This window comes from Salvelinus alpinus, chromosome 18, assembly GCF_045679555.1.
Source record: "Salvelinus alpinus chromosome 18, SLU_Salpinus.1, whole genome shotgun sequence".
Lineage (NCBI taxonomy): Eukaryota > Metazoa > Chordata > Actinopteri > Salmoniformes > Salmonidae > Salvelinus > Salvelinus alpinus.
Genome location: NC_092103.1, coordinates 41,795,720 through 41,818,379, shown reverse-complemented (window position 1 = coordinate 41,818,379; position 22,660 = coordinate 41,795,720). Strand labels below are relative to the sequence as shown.

At 43.2% G+C, this 22,660-nt stretch overlaps 1 protein-coding gene across 1 annotated transcript; it reads left to right on the top strand.

Moving 5' to 3' along the window:
- Nucleotides 1-675: 675 nt before the first annotated feature.
- Nucleotides 676-12,016, top strand: LOC139543462 (verrucotoxin subunit beta-like). Its single transcript, XM_071349560.1, has 6 exons — nucleotides 676-1,110; nucleotides 3,919-4,171; nucleotides 9,166-9,246; nucleotides 9,402-11,333; nucleotides 11,490-11,686; nucleotides 11,813-12,016. The coding sequence occupies exons 1-6, from the start codon at nucleotides 676-678 to the stop codon at nucleotides 12,014-12,016; spliced, it is 3,102 nt and encodes a 1,033-aa protein (XP_071205661.1).
- The last annotated feature ends 10,644 nt before the right edge of the window (nucleotides 12,017-22,660 follow it).

Below are 22,660 nucleotides of genomic sequence, written 5' to 3'. Positions count from 1 at the left end.
GGCTGACTTTTCTTAGCGGATGTACAATCATCGCAAATTTAATTATGGGGCGTTTCAGGACAGCGCACTTGATCACAAACGAGGGCTGAGGGGCTTACGTTGCCAACTTCCCTTGCTTGGCTAATTGTTTGGACCGACGGCAAAAATGACCGCGTGAGTTCCCAAAGGGCATAAAGTTAGGGTGTCTTTTACGTGTTTGAAACGCAGCCATAGAGGAACGTATCATATTATGTGACATGGAGGAACGTATCATATCATGTGACATGGAGGAACGTATCATATCATGTGACATGGAGGAACGTATCATATCATGTGACATGGAGGAACGTATCATATCATGTGACATGGAGGAACGTATCATATCATGTGACATGGAGGAACCGGAAAAAATATAATATAATGTTAATTGGTGTGACCAGGTTGACCGTTTTGGAGGAAGGCAATACAAAGTTAACTATGTATGTCTCTGTCTCTGTCTCTGTCTCTGTCTCTGTCTCTGTCTCTGTCTCTCTCTCTCTCTCTCTCTCTCTCTCTCTCTCTCTCTCTCTCTCTCTCTCTCTCTCTCTCTCTCTCTCTCTCTCTCTCTCTCTCTCTCTCTCTCTCTCTCTCTCTCTCTCTCTCAGTGCCAGTTTGCTGACTGTACATCATTTCAGATGCCCTTTGTGTTCTGATGCGATGAGGGACCCGGTCTCCATTCCCTGTGGACACAGTTACTGCAGGGAGTGTATCAGCACACACTGGGCCCAGCCCGGCCATGCAGGGAACTATGTGTGCCCCCAGTGCAATAAGAGATTCAGAACCAAGCCTGTGCTCTACACTAACGCAGCCTTGGCCAAGGTGCTCCAGGAGCTCCAGCAGGTAGGCTTCAGTCCTGCCCTCCCTGCTCTGAGCTATGCTGGGCCCGTGGATGTGGCATGTGATATATGCTCTGGCCAGAAGCGGAGAGCGGTTAAGTCCTGTTTGACCTGCACTGTCTCCTACTGCGAGCTTCATGTCAGGCAGCACTACACCATCCCAGCTCTGCGGAGACACACCCTGGCCGATGTCATTGGATACGGTGGACACAAAGGCCACCATGGTAACACTGGAAAGACAGAGAGGATCAAAGAGGTACTGTCATTAGAAATATAATATTAGATATGACTACAAGCACTTATCTGGGTTGTTCTACCAATAGAGTACTTTTGGGTAGTGTAATTTGGAAATGTAGATGTTTTTACATTTTAGCATTCGGTCATAAACATTTACATTTAAGTCATTTAGCAGACGCTCTTATCCAGAGCGACTTACAAGACACATGAATAACTTCAATAATCATGTTTTCCCATCACAAGAGGTGAAATAAATAAAATGACTATAGTAAGTGCCAAATAAAGTAACAGGGTTGATGTTTTCATCTTAAATCGTCCATAAATCCACTTGTGACAGGACCAGAGGTAAGGGGTAAGGACCAGGAGTAAGGGAGAGGGCCAGGAGTAAGGGGGAGGGGGGGGGGAGGGGGGGTAAGGGAGAGGGCCAGGAGTAAGGGAGAGGGCCAGGGGTAAGGGGGAGGGCCAGGGGTAAGGGAGAGGGCCAGAGGTAAGGGGTAACGGCCAGGAGTAAGGGAGAGGGCCAGGGGTAAGGGGGAGGGGTAAGGGAAAGGGGTAAGGGAGAGGGCCAGGGGTAAGGGCCAGGGGTAAGGGAGAGGGCCAGGGGTAAGGGAAAGGCAGGGGTAAGGGCCAGGGGTAAGGGAGAGGGGCAAGTTTAGTCATTTTTTACCTTCATGCTGGCTTCACATGCTCGTGGAAAATAGGAAACTGGGAAGTGGCAAGTACGACATGCTTGTGTTCAAATTATGTTGAAGTCGTAACAATTCTTTAACCAATACAATTCTAGCTTGCTTGATAAGCTAGCTAACACTGCTAATAATAAAGTTAGCTAGCTTGCTTAACATTGACAATATGGTCAGACTAGTTACATCAAAATATTGACATGGTTGGAATTGTCAAAAACTGATTTGTCATCATCTTTTGGTTGAAAAAGTGAAAAGTCACAACTCAAGTAACAACAATTTCCCACATGTAATTCCGACATGAAGGGTTGTTCAAGTGAAATTTCCCACCGGGAACTAGGAGCTCCGATAGCACGTGAATGTGGCATCAGCATTACTCCGTCATGGGAAATATAGTATTCTTTCTAAGTAAGATATCAACATAAAGAAATAATCAGAATTAATGTAAACATTGCGGTTTTAAAAACATAGCTTGTCCAAAAAAGTGGTCTCTTGGGGTAAGCCGCAGGACATAAGAAGTTATAACCTCTTAAGAATCCGCCTCTTTTTTTCAATTTTCACCTAAAATGACATACCCAAATCTAACTGCCTGTAACTCAGGCCCTGAAGCAAGGGTAGGCATATTATTGGTACTATTTCAAAGGAAACACTTTGAAGTTTGTGGAAATGTGAAAGGAATTTATTTATTTATTTATTTCACCTTTATTTCACCAGGTAGGCAAGTTGAGAACAAGTTCTCATTTACAATTACGACCTGGCCAAGATAAAGCAAAGTAGTTTGACACATACAACAACACAGAGTTACACATGGAGTAAAACAAACATACAGTCAATAATACAGTAGAAAAATAAGTCTATATACAATGTGAGCAAGTGAGGTGAGATAAGGGAGGTGAAGGCAAAAAAAAGGCCATGGTGGCGAAGTAAATCCAATATAGCAAGTAAAACACTGGAATGGTAGATTTGCAGTGGAAGAATGTGCAAAGTAGAGATAGAAATAATGGGGTGCAAAGGAGCTAAATAAATAAATAAATACAATAGGGGGAGAGGTAGTTGTTTGGGCTAAATTATAGATGGGCTATGTACAGGTGCAGTAATCTGTGAGCTGCTCTGACAGCTGGTGCTTAAAGCTAGTGAGGGAGATAAGTGTTTCCAGTTTCAGAGATTTTTGTAGTTCGTTCCAGTCATTGGCAGCAGAGAACTGGAAGGAGAGGTGGCCAAAGGAAGAATTGGTTTTGGAGGTGACCAGAGAGATATACCTGCTGGAGCGTGTGCTACAGGTGGGTGCTGCTATGGTGACCAGCGAGCTGAGATAAGGGGGGACTTTACCTAGCAGGGTCTTGTAGATGACCTGGAGCCAGTGGGTTTGGCGACGAGTATGAAGCGAGGGCCAGCCAATGAGAGAGTACAGGTCACAGTGGTGGGTAGTATATGGGGCTTTGGTGACAAAACGGATGGCACTGTGATAGACTGCATCCAATTTATTGAGTAGGGTATTGGAGGCTATTTTGTAAATGACATCGCCGAAGTCGAGGATCGGTAGGATGGTCAGTTTTACAAGGGTAGGTTTGGCAGCATGAGTGAAGGATGCTTTGTTGCAAAATAGGAAGCCAATTCTAGATTTAACTTTGGATTGGAAATGCTTAATGTGAGTTTGGAAGGAGAGTTTACAGTCTAACCAGACACCAGGGTATTTGTAGTTGTCCACATATTCTAAGTCAGAACCATCCAGAGTAGTGATGTTGGACGGGCGGGCGGGCAGGTGCAGGCAGCGATTGGTTGAAGAGCATGCATTTAGTTTTACTTGTATTTAAGAGCAATTGGAGGCCACGGAAGGAGAGTTGTATGGCATTGAAGCTCGTCTGGAGGGTTGTTAACACAGTGTCCAAAGAAGGGCCAGAAGTATACAGAATGGTGTCATCTGCGTAGAGGTGGATCAGAGACTCACCAGCAGCAAGAGCGAGATCATTGATGTATTCATTATTTTATATGCACTTCATTTAATATAACATGCTTTTAAAATTAGATATTTGTGCACAATTTCTACTTAAAACATCAAAGGGAGGCAAAACGTACTCTATTCGTGGAACGACCCAACTATTGTTGATATAATGAGACTTACTGTGTGTGTCCTGTTTACTCTTCAGGAGAGGAATAATGAGGATGAGGTGGAGGGGAGCGTCTCTAAAAAGATGAAGATGGGGGAAGAAGATTCTGAGCTGAAAAAAATCATCTCTGAGCTGAAGAAGGAGAATTCAGTATTAAAACAAGAGGCAATTGAGAAACAACGGATGGACATCAGAACTGCTGACCTGTATAAGACCATCAACAAACTCCGCTCAGACCTTCAGCAGAAAGCAGCTGAGACTGAGAGAGGAAACCTGGAGGATATTACAGCTGGTCAGTGTTAGGGTTGAATGTTCTCCCCGTATTTTACAAATGTTTCATCCCGAGAATAAATCACTTTTCTCCCGGGTAACCCGGTATTTCACGCCAAAAACAAAAGTGTGATTCAAAAGCATTATAAAGCATATACTGTAAATAGACCTATGTCTGGATTTGATTAGAGCTTTGATCAAAAATGCTACCTGAGCTTGATGAGCCATACATTAAATACATTTTATGAGCCCTACATTAAATTATATTTAAGGAGCCCAAGCCCAGATGATTGTGCCGTTATCCAATACATGTATATTTATAGGCTAATGCAGGCTATGAACGACAGAAAAACCTAAAAGCCCATAGATGTAGCTAGCTATATGTTCTCTTGGATAAATACATGAAACTAGCTCCAGTAGGCTAATCTATTTGAGTGTGAACTGTATTACTGTACTGTGTTGTATTATACTGTATTATATGGACTGGAATTACGCACATTGTTCAAACCATGATAAAACAGGGAGAGAACATGCGATTCTGGTACAGCACATGCGGCCTACAAAGTTACAGGTACAGGCTAGCGAATTTGATTTTCCTTTTGAAATATAGTAGGGCCTATTTGTATAATTAGTAAGCTGACGCATATCATCTACCTTTCATAATACACTACATGGTCAAAAGTATGTAGACACCTGCTCGTAGAACATCTCATTCAAAAATCATGAGCATTAATATGGGGTTGGTCCCCCCTCTGCTGCTATAACAGCCTTCACTCTTCTAGGAAGGCTTTCCACTAGCTGTTGGAACATTGCTGCAGAGACTTGCATCCATTAACCCAGAAGAGCATTTGTGGGGTCGAACGCTGATGTTGGGCGACTAGGCCTGGCTCTCAGTTCTCCCAAAGATATTCGATGGGGTTGAGGTTAGAGCTCTGTGCAGGCCAGTCAAGTTTTTCCACACTGATCTCGACAAACCGTTTCTGTATGGACTTATTGGGGCATTGGGGCAGGTAGCGTTCTCCTGGCATCCGCCAAACCCAGATTTGTCTGTCGGACTACCAGATGGTGAAGCGTGATTCATCACTCCAGAGAACACGTTTCCACTGCTCCAGAGTTCAATGGCAGCGAGCTTTACACCACTCCAGCCGAAGATTGGCATTGCGCATGGTGATCTTTGGGCTGTGTGTGGCTGCTCGACCATGGAAACCCATTTCATGAAGCTCCCGACAAACAGTTATTGTGCCGACGACGTTGCTTCCAGAGGCTGTTTGGAACTTTGTAGTGAGTGTTGCAACCGAGGACAGGCGATTTCAGCACTTGGCAGTCCTGTTCTGTGAGCTTGTGTGGCCTACCACTTCACGCTGAGCCTTTGCTGCTCCTAGACGTTTCCACTTCACAATAACAGCCCTTACAGTTGACCGGGGCAGCTTTAGCAGGGCAGACATTTGATGAACTGACATGTTGGAAAGGTGGCATTTTATGACGGTGCCACATTGAAAGTCACTGAGCTCTTCAGTACGGGCCATTCTACTGCCAATGTTCGTCTACAGAGATTGCATGGCTGTGTGCACGATTTTATACACCTGGCAGCAATGGGTTTGGCTGAAATAGGTGAATCCACTAATTTGAAGGGGTGTCCACATCCTTATGGACATTTAGTGTATTTCCCCAAATGTTATTGGCCTTTTTCTCTCTCTGTTGTTGCTTCATTAATTAATCGCTTTCAACAGTTACATTTAATACGTGTCGTTGTCCTTATCTTAATCATTCTTGAATAATATAAGAATTAGATGCAGAAGGCTTTCACTTTTCTTCACGAAGACTGAATGGTTATGGATCTGAATAAATAACTGTTATAACCTACCGCCATTGCGCGTTTGCTCTTCTTTCAAACTACCCTTGAGTTCTATTGGCTGCTGTATTTAACATTCAGCAAACAAGAGCTTGCATCCCTCTTCGAATAGTCTATTGGTATAAGACATTTAAAAAAAAATGTCCAGCAGCCTATTCTAGTCTAGCTTTTCCTGCATGGGACTACAAGAGCTAAGGAGCATTTTTTAAAGGAGAGAGGCCAGCGGAGCACAGGTGTGTGGAGACAGAGGCTCTTGCTCAATATGATGGGTTATTATAACCCATCATTAATTCATTAAATCTAAGGATAATTGAATTTAATACCTGAAAGAGGTAGGCTAGGACATCTACAGTGCAATCGGGAAAGTATTCAGACCCCTTGACTTTTTCCACATTTTGTTACGTAACAGCCTTAGTCTAAAATTGATTAAATAGTCCCCCCCCCCCCTCAATCTACACAAAATAACCCATAATGACAAAGCAGAAACAGGTTTAGACATCTTTGCAAATTTCTTAAAAAGAAAAAACGGAAATATCACATTTACATAAGTATTCAGACCCTTTACTCAGTACTTTGTTGAAACACCTTTGGCAGCGATTACAGCCTCGCGTCTTCTTGGGTATGACGCTGCAAGCTTGGCATACCTGTATTTGGGGAGTTTCTCCCATTCTTCTCTGCAGCTAATCTCAAACTCTGTCAAGTTGGATGGGGAGCATCGCTGCACAGCTATTTTCAGATCTCCCCAGAGATGTTCAATCGCGTTCAAGTCCAGGCTCTGGCTGGGCCACTCAAGGACATTCAGAGACTTGTCCCGAAGCCACTCCTGCGTTGTCTTGGCTGTGTGCCTTGGGTCGTTGTCCTGTTGGAAGGTAAACCTTTGCCCCAGTCTGAGGTCCTGAGTGCTCTAGAGTAGGTTTTAATCAAGGATCTCTCTGTACTTTGCTCCGTTCATCTTTCCCTCAATCCTGACTAGTCTACCAGTCCCTGCCGCTGATAAACACCCCCACAGCATGATGCTGCCACCACCATGCTTGGTCGTTCAATTTAAGAATGATGGAGGCCACTGTATTCTTGGGGACGTTCAATGCTGCAGACATTTTTTGGTACCCTTCCCCAGATCTGTGCCTAGACACAATCCTGTCTCGGAGCTCTACAGACAATTCCTTAGACTTCATGGCTTGGTTTCTTCTCTGACATGCACTGTCAACTATGGGACCTTATATAGACAGGTGTGTGCCTTTCCAAATCATGTCCAATCAATTTAATTTACCACAGGTGGACTCCAATCAAGTTGTAGAAACATCTAAAGGATGATCAATGGAAACACAATGCACCTGAGCTCAATTTCGATTCTTATAGTAAAGGGTCTGAATACTTATGTAAATACGTTTGCAAAAATGTCTAAAAACCTGTTTTCGCTTTGTCATTATGTGGTATTGTGTGTAGATTGATGAGAGAAAAAAGTCATTTAGTCAATTTTAGAATATGGCTGTAACGTAACAACATTTGGAAAAAGTCAAAGGGTATTAATACTTTCCAAATGCACTGTATAGGGATATATATCAATCTACAACAGGATGATCTATTTTGGATGCAATTTGAATGGAATTGATAGAGAAAGATGCTGAGATGGGTTGTCTGTCCCCACCCTGAGATGGGTTGTCTGTCCCCACCCTGAGATGGGTTGTCTGTCCCCACCCTGAGATAGGTTGTCTGTCCCCACCCTGAGATGGGCTGTCTGTCCCCACCCTGAGATAGGTTGTCTGTCCCCACTCTGAGATGGGCTGTCTGTCCCCACCCTGAGATGGGTTGTCTGTCCCCACTCTGAGATGGGTTGTCTGTCCCCACCCTGAGATGGGTTGTCTGTCCCCACCCTGAGATAGGTTGTCTGTCCCCACCCTGAGATGGGCTGTCTGTCCCCACCCTGAGATAGGTTGTCTGTCCCCACCCTGAGATAGGTTGTCTGTCCCCACCCTGAGATAGGTTGTCTGTCCCCACCCTGAGATGGGTTGTCTGTCCCCACCCTGAGATAGGTTGTCTGTCCCCACCCTGAGATGGGCTGTCTGTCCCCACCCTGAGATAGGTTGTCTGTCCCCACTCTGAGATGGGCTGTCTGTCCCCACCCTGAGATGGGTTGTCTGTCCCCACTCTGAGATGGGCTGTCTGTCCCCACCCTGAGATGGGTTGTCTGTCCCCACCCTGAGATAGGTTGTCTGTCCCCACCCTGAGATGGGCTGTCTGTCCCCACCCTGAGATAGGTTGTCTGTCCCCACCCTGAGATGGGTTGTCTGTCCCCACCCTGAGATAGGTTGTCTGTCCCCACCCTGAGATAGGTTGTCTGTCCCCACCCTGAGATGGGTTGTCTGTCCCCACCCTGAGATGGGTTGTCTGTCCCCACCCTGAGATAGGTTGTCTGTCCCCACCCTGAGATAGGTTGTCTGTCCCCACCCTGAGATAGGTTGTCTGTCCCCACCCTGAGATAGGTTGTCTGTCCCCACCCTGAGATAGGTTGTCTGTCCCCACCCTGAGATGGGTTGTCTGTCCCCACCCTGAGATGGGTTGTCTGTCCCCACCCTGAGATAGGTTGTCTGTCCCCACCCTGAGATGGGCTGTCTGTCCCCACCCTGAGATAGGTTGTCTGTCCCCACCCTGAGATAGGTTGTCTGTCCCCACCCTGAGATGGGTTGTCTGTCCCCACCCTGAGATAGGTTGTCTGTCCCCACCCTGAGATAGGTTGTCTGTCCCCACCCTGAGATAGGTTGTCTGTCCCCACCCTGAGATAGGTTGTCTGTCCCCACCCTGAGATGGGCTGTCTGTCCCCACCCTGAGCATTGATGATTCATCATGCAGAGGCCGTAGAGAAGCCAGATTTAGACATCGCATATATTTAACAGTTCCATTTCACGCCATGCTGTTCATATAAATAATGTATTATAATTGACCGGTTTCTCGCTGTTATTTTTCCCAGGAAAAGGGAGTGGTTTTAGGCAGCAAATCCCAGTAAATCTCGGTGTCTCCCGCAATCAACTTTAGTCAGTGTGACACTGATGCTACCAGAATGACAGTTATATATTTCTGAAGTAAAGAAGATAGTATTATCAACATGTCTCCTTGTGAGGACTATTGTCTCATATCTTACTGTTCTCTCCCATGTGGTCTCCCAGGCTGGGTGGAGGTGCCAGCTCTGGGACGGCCCATTCACCCTGGAATGCTGTATGACTGTTGCTCTGAGTCCTTCACTCCAGGTAACTGCACCGATTATGTTCAGAATTATTATGTGTTTATAGGGATAGTGGAATGGATGAGAATAATATAAATGTCTTGGAGAATATGGAATTATATTCAATTATAATACTGTACATTACATTTTCACTCCCTTCAGACTTCTTGTGTGACTCAGACAATAAGATAAAAGGGAAATTATCCCTGCCGTTCCCGTTCACTGAGACCAAGGTAATAGAGACAGACTCTCTGCAGGAGAGGTTCAGAGCTCTGGGACTGGATCAGCCAATCAGAACCAGTTTCCTGTCTGGACTGGTGGATGTGGGAGGAGCTGCAGAGTATCTAAACCATCCTCTCCTGCACAAAGGCGACTATGTGACTCTGCACTACAAGAGAACCACCCGACTGGATCAGCTGACTTCCTTCCTGTTAGAGAAGGTGAGGCGTCCTGAAGTGATTCAGCAGCAAACAGCCACACACGTGGTCATGGCTGTGACATATGGAACTCAAGCCTTCATCGTTTGTAAGACAAACAGAACATGGACCATGAGCAAAGTTATCAATAAACTGAAGAAAATGATCCAACTTCTCACAGCTGAGGACGGAGCTGCTCAACTAGCTAAATCTTCTGGTCTCACCTGTACCTACTACGGAGATCTTGAGACAAATAGAGGTGATAGAGAGATAACTGATCTCTGTGAGTCCTTCCCTAAGCTGCTGGGGCCCAGTGGAGAGAAGGATGTTCCTCTGAGAGTTTGGCTCTGCCCTCTGAAGAACCTGTACCCTGCAGCACCCTGTGTGAGGGAGATCAGTGAAGACCTACAGTCCAGGGTAGAGAGAGAAATGGAACACTACAGATGCACAGGCACAAGGTGTGAGGAGATAGTAAAGCATGAGTGGGTCAGTAAAGTTCAGGACCTGAAGGATAAATTGATACATTTTATAGATCTCATTCAACAGTACCTAGCTCAACTGCAGAAACTCATGGGTAGAGTTTTGGTGTCTGTGAGGTCAGGAGTGCAGGACGAGAAAGCTGTTGAAGAAGAGATGAAAGGTCATGATCTGTCCCCGTTCAGAATGGAGGCAACAGGACAGTGGCTGGATGACAAACAGGCTGAGCTGAAGTTCCTTGAATCTCTTGACTCTAAAATCAGATCTAAGATGGTGTCTATAGACCAGCTGCAAAAAGTAATTAGTAATTCAAAGACAGACACTGTGGTGTGTTTCACTCTCACCTCTCTGGGTGAAACAGACCTGTATCTCTCATCCCTGAAGCAGCATCTTGACAACCTACAGACATACTCACAGACCAGGCCTGGTCACCGCTACCAGCACATTCAACCCTGGTTCAAGTCTGAGGAGAACAAGGAGAGAGTAACAACGGCAGCTAGAGCTTTTCTTGATTTCATTAAGGTCACCAAGAAACTCAAGTTCGTTGCAACCTCCATTCCAGATGATTCTACTCCTGGAGCCTCCATCCGTCTCTACCAGGGAGGCAGGTTAGTGAACTCTGACTATGAAGCTGTGTCAAAGCCTGAGACTGTTAAGGTAGTAGACACACGGCAGAGTAGTGTGACCCTCCGCTTATCCCCGTCAAAGACTGGACACACTGACAGGTTCAGAGTGGAGTACAGACCTGTCAGACCTGACCTGTTTTTTCTCCATGAGGAGAAGAACTGGAGAAGCATGACGACCGGAGAAAATGGGGAAGCCTTTGTGATATCAGGCCTGGAGAGAGATACACAGTACCAGATCAGACACAGAGCAGAGGACATGGCAGGAGTGACTAGTGAGTTCAGTGACATCACTGTGACAGAGACTGGGTCAGGGTCTGAGCCTGGGCGTCCGGTAGTCCAGTCAGCCGACAGAAACTCGGTCAGTCTGACCTGGAGAAGACCAGCGGAGGCTGCAGAGGGACGGCCTGTGCTCCACTACAGACTGGAGTACAGAGAGGAGGGACAGGACGAGTGGGTCATACTGCTAACAGACGGGGACGAGTGTGTGTACTCCCTAACACCCACACACACCTCTTGCAGAGTCAGAGTGTGTGCCATCTATAGAGAGGGAGACATGAGTGAACCCAGCAAGGAAACAGTCATCCCACTGGCAGGTACGGTTATTTTGAGTATTATATTATTCATACTTCAGAATGACATGCGCCTGTTCCAAAATATAGTAAACCATAATGTTGTATCTCAAATCAGATTTTTCCTTTCCTATCTATAGTGACATTTGTGATCGTGGTCATTGTTGTTCCTCTCCACAGCTGATGTGACTCTGGACCCTGATACAGCTCACTGTGAGTTGATCCTGTCTGATAATGGGAGGAGAGTGACAGCAGGAAAAAATAGGAAGGTTCCTAATAATCCACAGAGATTTGATGGGTGGTCCTGTATCCTGGGGAAGGAGGGCTTCCGCTCAGGACGACACTTCTGGCACGTGGAGGTGAATATTGAGGTGGAGGCAAGTTGGGCTGTAGGAGTGACCAGGGAGTCTGCTGAAAGGAAAGGATGGTTCTCTTTCTCTCCAAATGAAGGTTACTGGTGTCTAAGTAAACCTTCTTGTAGTTCCACTCTGTGTGTCTACAAGACCAACCTCCCCTGGCCCTCTAACCTCAAAGTGTTGGATGTGTGTGTGGATATTGAGGAGAGGTGGGTCTCCTTCTACAACGCCGTGTCCAGGAGTCACGTCTACACCATCACTGACATGGTCTTCACTAAGGGAGAGAGGATCTACCCACTGTTTAGAACTTATGGAAGAGATAAAGGCCTTGTGATCCAGGAGCTGAAATAGATTTCCAGGCATCATAAGAACCCTTGAATAGCAAGGTGGGCAGTCATCCAAAGAGCAGACAACATTAGAGGTTCAGGGTGCATCCTAATTATCTCCCCTTTCTCCCATAGTGTGCACTTGCTTACGCACCTTCACTGATTTGAAAGAAAATGACTGATATAAGAAATATGGTGGAAACTAACTCCCACTAGCACATGACTCCACCGATCCAAAATATCAATGGAGAGTAATGAACGAGTGCACACTTCAGGAGGAAGGAGAGATTATTGGGACACACACTCAGCGTGTGTGACGTTCTGATGTGTTTTATGTAATTCCATAATCACACACAGGTGCTGTGCCTCCCTCTAGTGGCTGGTGTCAGCATCACACATGTCTGCCAATGTGTGAATAGAAAATGCTCCAGGGGGTCAGCAACGGGCGCCAAAACGGCCCGCAGTGATTTCTTGGCCCCCCAAGTTTTTTTTTTAAGAATTGGGGGGGGGGGGGGGGGTAGATCAGCTTTAATACTGCAGATAGATTGTTGCTTCCATCAATGTAATTGTCTGCATCATTTCCAATCCCCCAAATATTTTGGGGGTAAATATACATATAAATATACATACATATATTTTTTTACATATATTTTCCTTTATTATTTTCCCCTAACCCTACCACCCATCCCCTAATTGGAGTAAACTTATAGACAACAGCACTTAGGCTTCTACTTTCAGCTTATACATACTATATACATTTTACTGACACAGTATATTTTACATTAGTTATCTTTTGTTTGTTTTTAATCTCATCTTTCAGCTACCATCAACCATCTATCTCTGAAGACCATCCAGTTTGATAATTTTTTGGGCCATATATTTTTAACTGTGCTGTTTCACAAAAGTTCTGAACATACATGTATATACAGTACCAGTCAAAAGTTCACACACACACCTACACATTCAAGGGTTTTTCTTTATTTTACTATTTTCTACATTGTAGTATAATAGTGAAGACATCCAAACTATGAAATAACACATATGGAATCATGTAGTAACCAAAGAAGTGTTATATTTGATTTTTATTACATTTTTTAGATTATTTTAAGTAGTCACCCTTTGCCTTGATGACAGCTTGCACAGTCTTGGCATTCTCTTAACCAGCTTCACCTGGAATGCTTTTCCAACAGTCTTGAAGGAGTTCCCACGTATGCTGAGCACTTGTTGGCTGGTTGAGAGAATGCCGAGAGTGTGCAAAGCTGTAATCAAGGCAAAGGGTAGCTACTTTGAATAATATCAAATATCAAATATATTTTGATTTGTTTAACACTTTTTTGCTTACTACATGATTCCATATGTGTTATTTCATAGTGTTGATGTCTTCACTATTATTCTACAACGTAGAATATAGTAAAAAATAAAGAAAAACCCTTGAATGAGTAGGTGTGTCCAAACCTTTGACTGATACTGTATATAAATTCCAGTCGTACTTTATCAAAAGCCTTTTCAAAGTCAGCTATGAATACCAGGCCATGTTTCCCAGATTTAGTATTCTATTGTTTCCAGTACTTGTCTTATATTATCTCCAATGTATCGTCCATGTCTGATTAGGAGGAATAATATCCAACAATATTTTTTCATTCTATGCGCTGTGCATTTTGCTAGAATTTTTGCATCACAACACTGAAGTGTAAGTGGCCTCCAATTTTGTCAATGGACCAATCTTTATATTTACCACTTGGATCTGTCACACCCTGATCCGTTTCACCTGTCCTCGTTATTGTCTCCACCCCCTCCAGGTGTCGCTTGTTTTCCCCAGTGTATTTATCCCTGTGTATCCTGTCTCTCTGTGCAAGTTCGTCTTGTACATTTCCACGTCAACCAGCGGTTTTCCCGTTCTCCTGCTGTTTGCATTGTCCTTTTTCTAGTCCTCCTGGTTTTGACCCTTGCCTGTTTCTGGACTTTGTACCTGCCTGCCTGACCTGACCATGAGCCTGTCTGCCACTCTGTACCTCCTGGACTCTGATCTGGTTTTGACCTTTTTGCCTGTCCCTTTGGATTAATAAACATTGTAAGACTCCAACCATCTGCCTCCTGTGTCTGAATTTGGGTCTCGCCTTGTGCCTTGATAGGATCCTGTTTCAGTAATTATGAAATAAGACCTTCTGTTTGAGTATCTGATAATCAACCATTTTTGTAGGAGTGGTTAAAACATGCTAATAACGGTCCTCTGAGTATATCAAAAAGGTTTGCTATACCTCCATTGGTATGCCATTCAACCCTGGAGTTTTCCCAGACTTAAAGGCTTTAATTGCATCAAGAAGTTCTTCCTCTGTAATTTGGCATTCACATGAGTCTTTCTGTACAGCTGTTAATTTGACATTATTAATGGTTAGTGGAGATGGAGGAGACTGAAACAAAAACATATGCTTAGCGTACTTCCTCTTGTCGTGGGAAATTCTAATCACATGAGAGTTAGACTTTGTCATTTCTTCAAACAATTTATCTTTATTACATAATTATTGTTAAGCATACATTTAAACAAACAAAATACATATTTCTGGTGCCTGACATTTCCTCCATGGTAAACAACCTTCATTTGAGTTGCTGAGTTTAATACCTTATTTATCAAAACACTGAGTATGGAAAATAATAAAAACCATAAAATTAACATCACACACAAGCTTCATTACAGCAAATGGGACAATCATCCCGCTGACAACTAGCACAGTGGTGGAGTCAGTGTGATGGAAATGTCAATTTTGTTTAGAACCCTTCCTACACCAGTGACAAAGACCCCTCTTTGGGCACTTTGTACACAGTGTGGAACATGAGCTCTACATTTGGGCCCTCATGCTCAGGATTGGGGTCCTCATCATCAGAGATGTTGTCAGGAATAGGGAATAGGTCAGGGAAATCATTCAGTTTCCAAATCATAATTAAAACCCAATTATCCAACCGAATTTAGAATGATATTGCTCAGTGATGACTCAAAGTTAAAACCCACAACTTAGCACACATCGGCTCGAGCAGAATGTACATTTACATTAACGTACAGTGTAATTATCCATAATTCTAGCATTAACTTTCTCATCACGGTGATAATTACAGATCAGTATCTCAATGCATTCTTAGTCTAAATTACTATACATTTCGCAGTGTGTAGACCTCTACAATCAACTTAATACCCCAATATAGGCACAGTTGACCAACCACTTTCCATCCCCGTCACCCAGTCTTCTGGAGTCTCTTCATTTTCTTCTTCAAATAGCTTTAAAGTTAGTCTTCCCAATGGCACACATGTTCAAAGTGGATGGCCCTTGATAATGTCTTTCACACTGTCCTTTACAGTCCATTATGTCTTGTCCATTTGCCAACCAGTATACCAGCAACATGAGAGAAGTTTGGAACGGATTTCTCTCGATGCTCACTCCACGTGGACTCCTGTCGCACTCCTGAGAGAAAAGGCATGAGAGCACAGGCAGTTGATAGCATCGGCTGGATACTGTGTACTGTACAGGTTGCTGGCTCGGACTCAGGTCTCACGGTAGAAGTGGTGAAGGACCATACTGAACTCCGTTTTCTCCTTATTACTTCAGCCGGTTAGAGGGGGTTTAGGTTCACACTGTTCTGGGTCAAATTGTCCCTTTCATGCATCTATTTTTTATTTAACCTTTATTTAACTAGGCAAGTCAGTTAAGAACATATTCTTATTTACAATGACGGCCATCTGTGGTCCACAGATACCATCTGAGGTCACCTTCGCCATAACCTCGAGAGAGAGGACAGATCAGAAAAACAGTTTAGTTTAGGGCATTTCTGAGTCAAGAAATCGGGACAAATGATTTACTGTATGACAAGTTATTACTTCTACCAATATTCTTAATACACATTTCTAAGACACATGTCAAATAGAATAGCTACATATACTCCCCCATCATATCGACGTCCTCACTGCAGAGTTACAGGGAGGGAGTTAGACGGCTAATTCTTAGGGAGAAATTTCGACCATCCAGCAGACCCAATCTGGTGAGATTCATATTAAAGCAAGACAGGAAACAGAACAAACAGTCATACACTTCTGCATACTGTATATCCTTTGATACACTGCTTATTTTTACAGGCAGGTATCAATCTGCATATTTAACCAAAAAGCCTTAAATAAAAAAAATTAAAAATAACAAATCAAGTTAGAGTTAATACCCTTACATATGACCTTTAAATCAGTATTGCATATGACCTTCAAATCATCAAATCAAATCACATCAAATGTATATATATAGCCCTTCTTACATCAGCTGATATCTCAAAGTGCTGTACAGAAACCCAACCCCAACCCCAAACACTAATCACCAATAACAAATCATCACCCAATGTCTCTCGCCTTTCCAGTGAGGGTGATCAAACCACACTACAAAGTCAGGACAGAGGTCATTCAACCCCTTTCCTTTTCCTTTCCCTGTACCTCAGACTAATTATGTCACGTTCTGACCATAGTTCTTGTGTGTTTTTCCTTGTTTTGTGTTGGCCAGGACGTGAGCTGGGTGGGCATTCTATGTTTTGTGTTTCTATGTGGGGATTGTCAATTGGCCTGATGTGGTTCTCAATCAGAGGCAGGTGTTTGTCATTGTCTCTGATTGGGAACCATATTAAGGTAGCCTGTTTTGTGTTGGGATTTGTGGGTGTTTGTTTCCTGTCTTTGTGTTTCTCTGCACCAGATATGACTGTTTTGTTTTGCCACGTTTGTTATTTTGTATTGTTGTAAGTGTTCACGGTTTCGTCTATTAAACATGTTGAGCACTGGCTACGCTGCGTGTTGGTCCGATCCCTGCTACACCTCCTCTTCTCGTGAAGAGGAGGAAGGCTGCCGTTACAAATTATTTAAAAACATTTCAAACATTTCATACATTTTGTATACCAGGTTTACAATGTTTTTTTTTCAGTACATTTCTTATCAAAATACTTCACATGTGTTTAATTAAAACTCATAAAAATAAAAACTGGAAAAAATGTGATTTGTGTACCCCTTAAGGTACATCCTCTCTAACCTGTGAAAACCCACTAAAACCAAATGAAAAGACCCCACACAATAAATCAAACACGGTATTAACACCACAAACAAATATTCATAACAGGTGTGTTGTGTGTGGGTGCTTACGAACCGTAGTGTCAACCTAAAACACATCAGATGATAGTGTCCCATTGAGCAGAACACCTTCTAAAGTAAACAATCCCCAGAACCCTGAGACCAATCTTATCATCTTAACCTGTTGCATTGATTTCGTCAAAATATACAACCTGTTGTTTAACAAATCTATTAGGACCTTCAAAAAGTTGGCTCTGTCTTATCATCTTAATATTCAATACATTTAAAACATTTACTTCAATCTACTTTAAATACTTGACACTGTTCCTCGTAATGGAAACAGATTATAATTTTAAATGACATAACCTTCTTTCATAAATTCACTGGTGTTACCCAAACTATAACATTTAATAATAATAATTAGAAATAGTCAAAGAACGTCTCTCATTCAACAATTCATACCTCTGCTCCAAATGTCCCATTTTGGCCCTTACAGCCTGTTTGAGTTCAGTGAGTACTACTCACTGTCACTCGCAGCTTATCTATTTTGTCAGCCTCTAAGCATAATCCTTCTATTCATCATTTAACCTTGTATTGAAACCTCAGCTGCTTCAAACTTCACATGACTAAAATATGGCATTAGAGTGCTATCCAAAAAATCACTAATAACATATTACCATTCACATTGTGTCACTTATTAAGTTACCATCAACACTCCTTATCAATGTCTACGTCACTGTCCCTTATCGTAAGATTTAGAAAACAAAAAACCCCAACATGATAATTCTCTCCTTATTAAAAGGCAATGTTTTGATTGTAGTAGACCCTAACAATGTTACTCTATATTTATTACCAACCTCTGTTGGATATTCACTTTCTGCTTCACACTTATTAAATGTCCATTATTTTAAGATTAACATGTAATGCGCCACATTTATAAAATACCTCAGCCAATTCCGAAGGGAAAATATATATTTCGGTGGGAGCTAAAATAGTTCACAATACTAGAGCCTCTTACTGCCCACAACTTCAATTCATTGCTGTTGTAGCCTTGTTTTATCATGCAATAATTAATACCCAAATTTAGTTATCAATTATGATCATGGTCACAGCTCTATCGCAATTGCCGATCATCTGTTAATAAAATGCATTAGATTTAGGTTACTGTCCCTTCTGATTAGACTACAGGTAATACAACTGGCTGTTGTTGACAAGCATATATTCAGTTCATATCCATATGATTAATACTTGATTCAGTGATTTAAATTACAACCTCATTCTCAGTAGGCTACTCTAGCAGACCTTTAGGCAACAAAAAAAGTTATTACCTCGAAATCCCCCCGCTATTCATGTTGAATAAATTAGCCTTTCAATTTGAACTAAGCAAGTCACTGAATCATTCAGTTTACATCTTAAAATTCATTTTCAGGCTTTGTGGGCAGGTTTATATATAAAAAAAATAATAATAATGCATTACCATGACAGAGAAAATCCCATAAGCATTTATAATTGTATTGGTTAGGGTTAAGTCAAGTCCCCTACCATTACCAAAAGTGGATATACACCGATCTTGTTCCAAACCTATTTAGACAGTCATACAATGCAAAACCTTATTTTTATCAAATGATCCATAAAGGGACCACACTGAACCTTTCAGAATACTTTGACACCCCTTGGGTAGGTCTAAATATGGAGTGCAAGTTCTATATTATTATAATTTTTACCATTGTTACTTTATCAAATCTCTAGTAATCGATTATACCCACATACAATTTCTCATGTTTTCATATCCTCACAGAATCCCCATATAACGTTATAAATCAAAACTTGTTATCCAAATTTCAATCTCTTATTACCCAAACTCCAGCTTAACACTTATTTCCACCCTCACACAACTCTCATATCACATTCACACAGTACTGTTCCTTAACATACTTCATCAATATATTTTCATAACATGCAGGAATATTTTCTTACCTATACGTGTTTCTACCTCAGGACTAGCTCCTGGAATTACATAATTTGCACATTTGCATCTTACTATACTAACCCAGAGCATGATAATGCATTTCACAGCTCTCCTTACAGCAGCGGTATGCTCACAACTCCATGTTTTCTCCTCTTAGGACCAGAACTTCCTTTCAATTATGACGATCGCTTAAGAATCTTATCATCTTAAGAATGGCAGTACTGTCACGACTCTGTCTTTTACTTTAGGGCAGTACTGTCACGACTCTGTCTTTTACTTTAGGGCAGTACGGTCACGACTCTGTCTTTTACTTCAGGGCAGTACTGTCACGACTCTGTCTTTTACTTTAGGGCAGTACTGTCACGACTCTGTCTTTTACTTTAGGGCAGTACGGTCACGACTCTGTCTTTTACTTTAGGGCAGTACTGTCACGACTCTGTCTTTTACTTTAGGGCAGTAATGTCACGACTCTGTCTTTTACTTTAGGGCAGTACTGTCACGACTCTGTCTTTTACCTTAGGGCAGTACTGTCACGACTCCGTCTTTTACTTTAGGGCAGTACTGTCACGACTCCGTCTTTTACTTTAGGGCAGTACTGTCACGACTCTGTCTTTTACTTTAGGGCAGTACTGTCACGACTCTGTCTTTTACTTTAGGGCAGTACGGTCACGACTCCGTCTTTTACTTTAGGGCAGTACTGTCACGACTCCGTCTTTTACTTTAGGGCAGTACTGTCACGACTCCGTCTTTTACTTTAGGGCAGTACTGTCACGACTCCGTCTTTTACTTTAGGGCAGTACTGTCACGACTCCGTCTTTTACTTTAGGGCAGTACTGTCACGACTCCATCTTTTACTTTAGGGCAGTACGGTCACGACTCCGTCTTTTACTTTAGGGCAGTACGGTCACGACTCTGCCAGCCCCCTCTGGAGGATCCTGGGCAGGTCCCTCCTGTATCTGTCCGCCGGCCCCCTCTGGAGGATCCTGGGCAGGTCCCTCCTGTATCTGTCCGCCGCCCCCCTCTGGAGGATCCTGGGCAGGTCCCTCCTGTATCTGTCCGCCGGCCCCCTCTGGAGGATCCTGGGCAGGTCCCTCCTGTATCTGTCCGCCGCCCCCCTCTGGAGGATCCTGGGCAGGTCCCTCCTGTATCTGTCCGCCGGCCCCCTCTGGAGGATCCTGGGCAGGTCCCTCCTGTATCTGTCCGCCGGCCCCCTCTGGAGTATCCTGGGCAGGTCCCTCCTGTATCTGTCCGCCGCCCCCCTCTGGAGGATCCTGGGCAGGTCCCTCCTGTATCTGTCCGCCGGCCCACTCTGGAGGATCCTGGGCAGGTCCCTCCTGTATCTGTCCGCCGGCCCCCTCTGGAGGATCCTGGGCAGGTCCCTCCTGTATCTGTCCGCCGGCCCCCTCTGGAGGATCCTGGGCAGGTCCCTCCTGTATCTGTCCACCGGCCCCCTCTGCAGGACCCTGGGCAGGTCCCTTTCTGCTCCCTTAGTGAAGTGCTGGTTGCCTTGAATCACACCTAGAGTGATTTCCATGCACCGATGACCCTGGTCCTCTGGAGTGGTCAGTAGACAAAGATAAGGATTCCATCCTTGTCGCTGTGAATGTTGTGTGAAATTCTAATTAAGTGAGAGAGACTTTGTAAAGAGACTTTGTAATTTTTTCAAACAATTAATCTTTATTATCGATTTAAGAATTGCAATAATGGTGCTGGTCAACGAATCACCCATAGGTGAAAAAAACCTGCTTAGTCATTCATGGTTGTTTCCACTCCTCCCCGGCAGATTGGGGCATCATAAGCTACCTTGTTTTCTTCTTGTGGCTCTTTGTACTTTCTCCACTTTCTGGAGGACTGAGTTTGGAAATCAGTGGAATTAGATTATGATAGCTCAGGAGATTCTGGCGTTTGAATGCAAATATGCAGACAGAGTCAAAAAGGGAACACAGAGAAAGCTGTTGTAAAACACCTGTCTCCGGATTACATCTTCAAACTAAGGGCAACAATGGCATCCGTGACAGAGAAGGAGAAGAGTCCATCCATGTATATGGGTAAGAGACTCTAGCTAGCTACATTTTCGGACATTACACATTTCAAATGTTATCAGGAAGTTGTTTTAATAACACGTTAAAGTGTGCTGTTAGCTAGCTAGCTAACGTTAGCTGGCTAGCTAGCTAGCTAATGTTACGTGTATGATTTGTGTAGTAATATTATTTGTATCTCAGAGTCATTTGCATTGCTAGTTATAGCCTAATGTTAGCTAGCTAACATTGAACCTGGTTGGTTAGCTACCTGTAGATTCATGCAGGGTAGTAACGTTATGAGTTGGAATTATGGTTCATTGTTTAGCTAGCTAAACAAGACTCCACTCTGCACGTAACTATTTCAATAGAATGTTTATGATGTCACTGCGACAACTGTCGATAGATCTAGCTGGTAAATTTGTTCTGGCTATCTACTGCGATTTCAGAGCACTCTCGTCTGAGTGTGCCAGAGCACAGAATAACTGCCAAATTTATGAACGCTCCGGTTGAATATGGCCAGTGTCAATAAACGTTGGCAAAAAAGCATAATTAAATTGTTGTCAGCAGCACAGTTGCAGTCACCAACGCTCTGGATAACATAACAGCCTAACCAGCTCTGCTAGGGCGAGTAAAATGGTCAGAGGGAGCTGTTCTCTCATTTGTGTCTGGAAGTAGCTAGCAAGCTAGCCAACGTTAGCCAGTTAGCTTGGGTGCTTGACTGCTGTTGTTTGATCAGAACGCTCGGATCAACCATACTTTTCGGCCAGAGCGTCCAATGGGTGTTCTGAAGCTCCGAGAGCGAAATGCTCTGAGTTTACGAACGCCCAGAGCACAATCTGGCACTCCAGATTAAATTTACGAACACACCCGTAGTATAAACCAGCCTTTAACATCTCTGCGCTACGCATCCCTGGTACGGGATCACTTTCCTAAACAACCGCTAGAATTGCAGGGCGCCAAATGCATAAATATTACTAAAAATATTTATAATCATGCAATCACAAGTGATTGCCAAAACACAGTTTAGCTTGTTGTTAATCCACCTATCATGTCAGAATTTGAAAATATATTTTACAGCGAAAGAAATCCAAGCTTTTGTGAGTGTAGCTTTCAATGCTATATCAGCTAGCCCCAAATTAGCATGGTCACAAAAGTGTGAAAAGCAATAAAATTAATCGCTTACCTTAGATAATCTTCGGACGTTTCCACTCACGAGACTCCCAGTTACACAACAAATGTTCTTTTTGTTCGATAAATATTACTTTTATCACAAAAAAACGTCATTTGGGTTGCGCGTTATGATGAAAAAACAAAAGCAGTGTTCCGTTTGACAAATCCCAAAAAGTATCCGAAATGGTCGTAGAAACATTTAAAATGTTTTTTATAATCAAACCTCAGGTTGTCTTTAACAAACATAATCGATAATATTTAAACCGGAGCATAACCTATTCATTAAGAGAGAAAATGAAAATGGTGAGCTCCTCCCGCGCGCGCAGGAAATATTCAGAGGACACCTGACCTCTTTTGAAACAACGCGCTAATTTTTCAAAATAAAAGCCTGAAACTATGTCTAAAGCCTGGTCACAGCCTGAG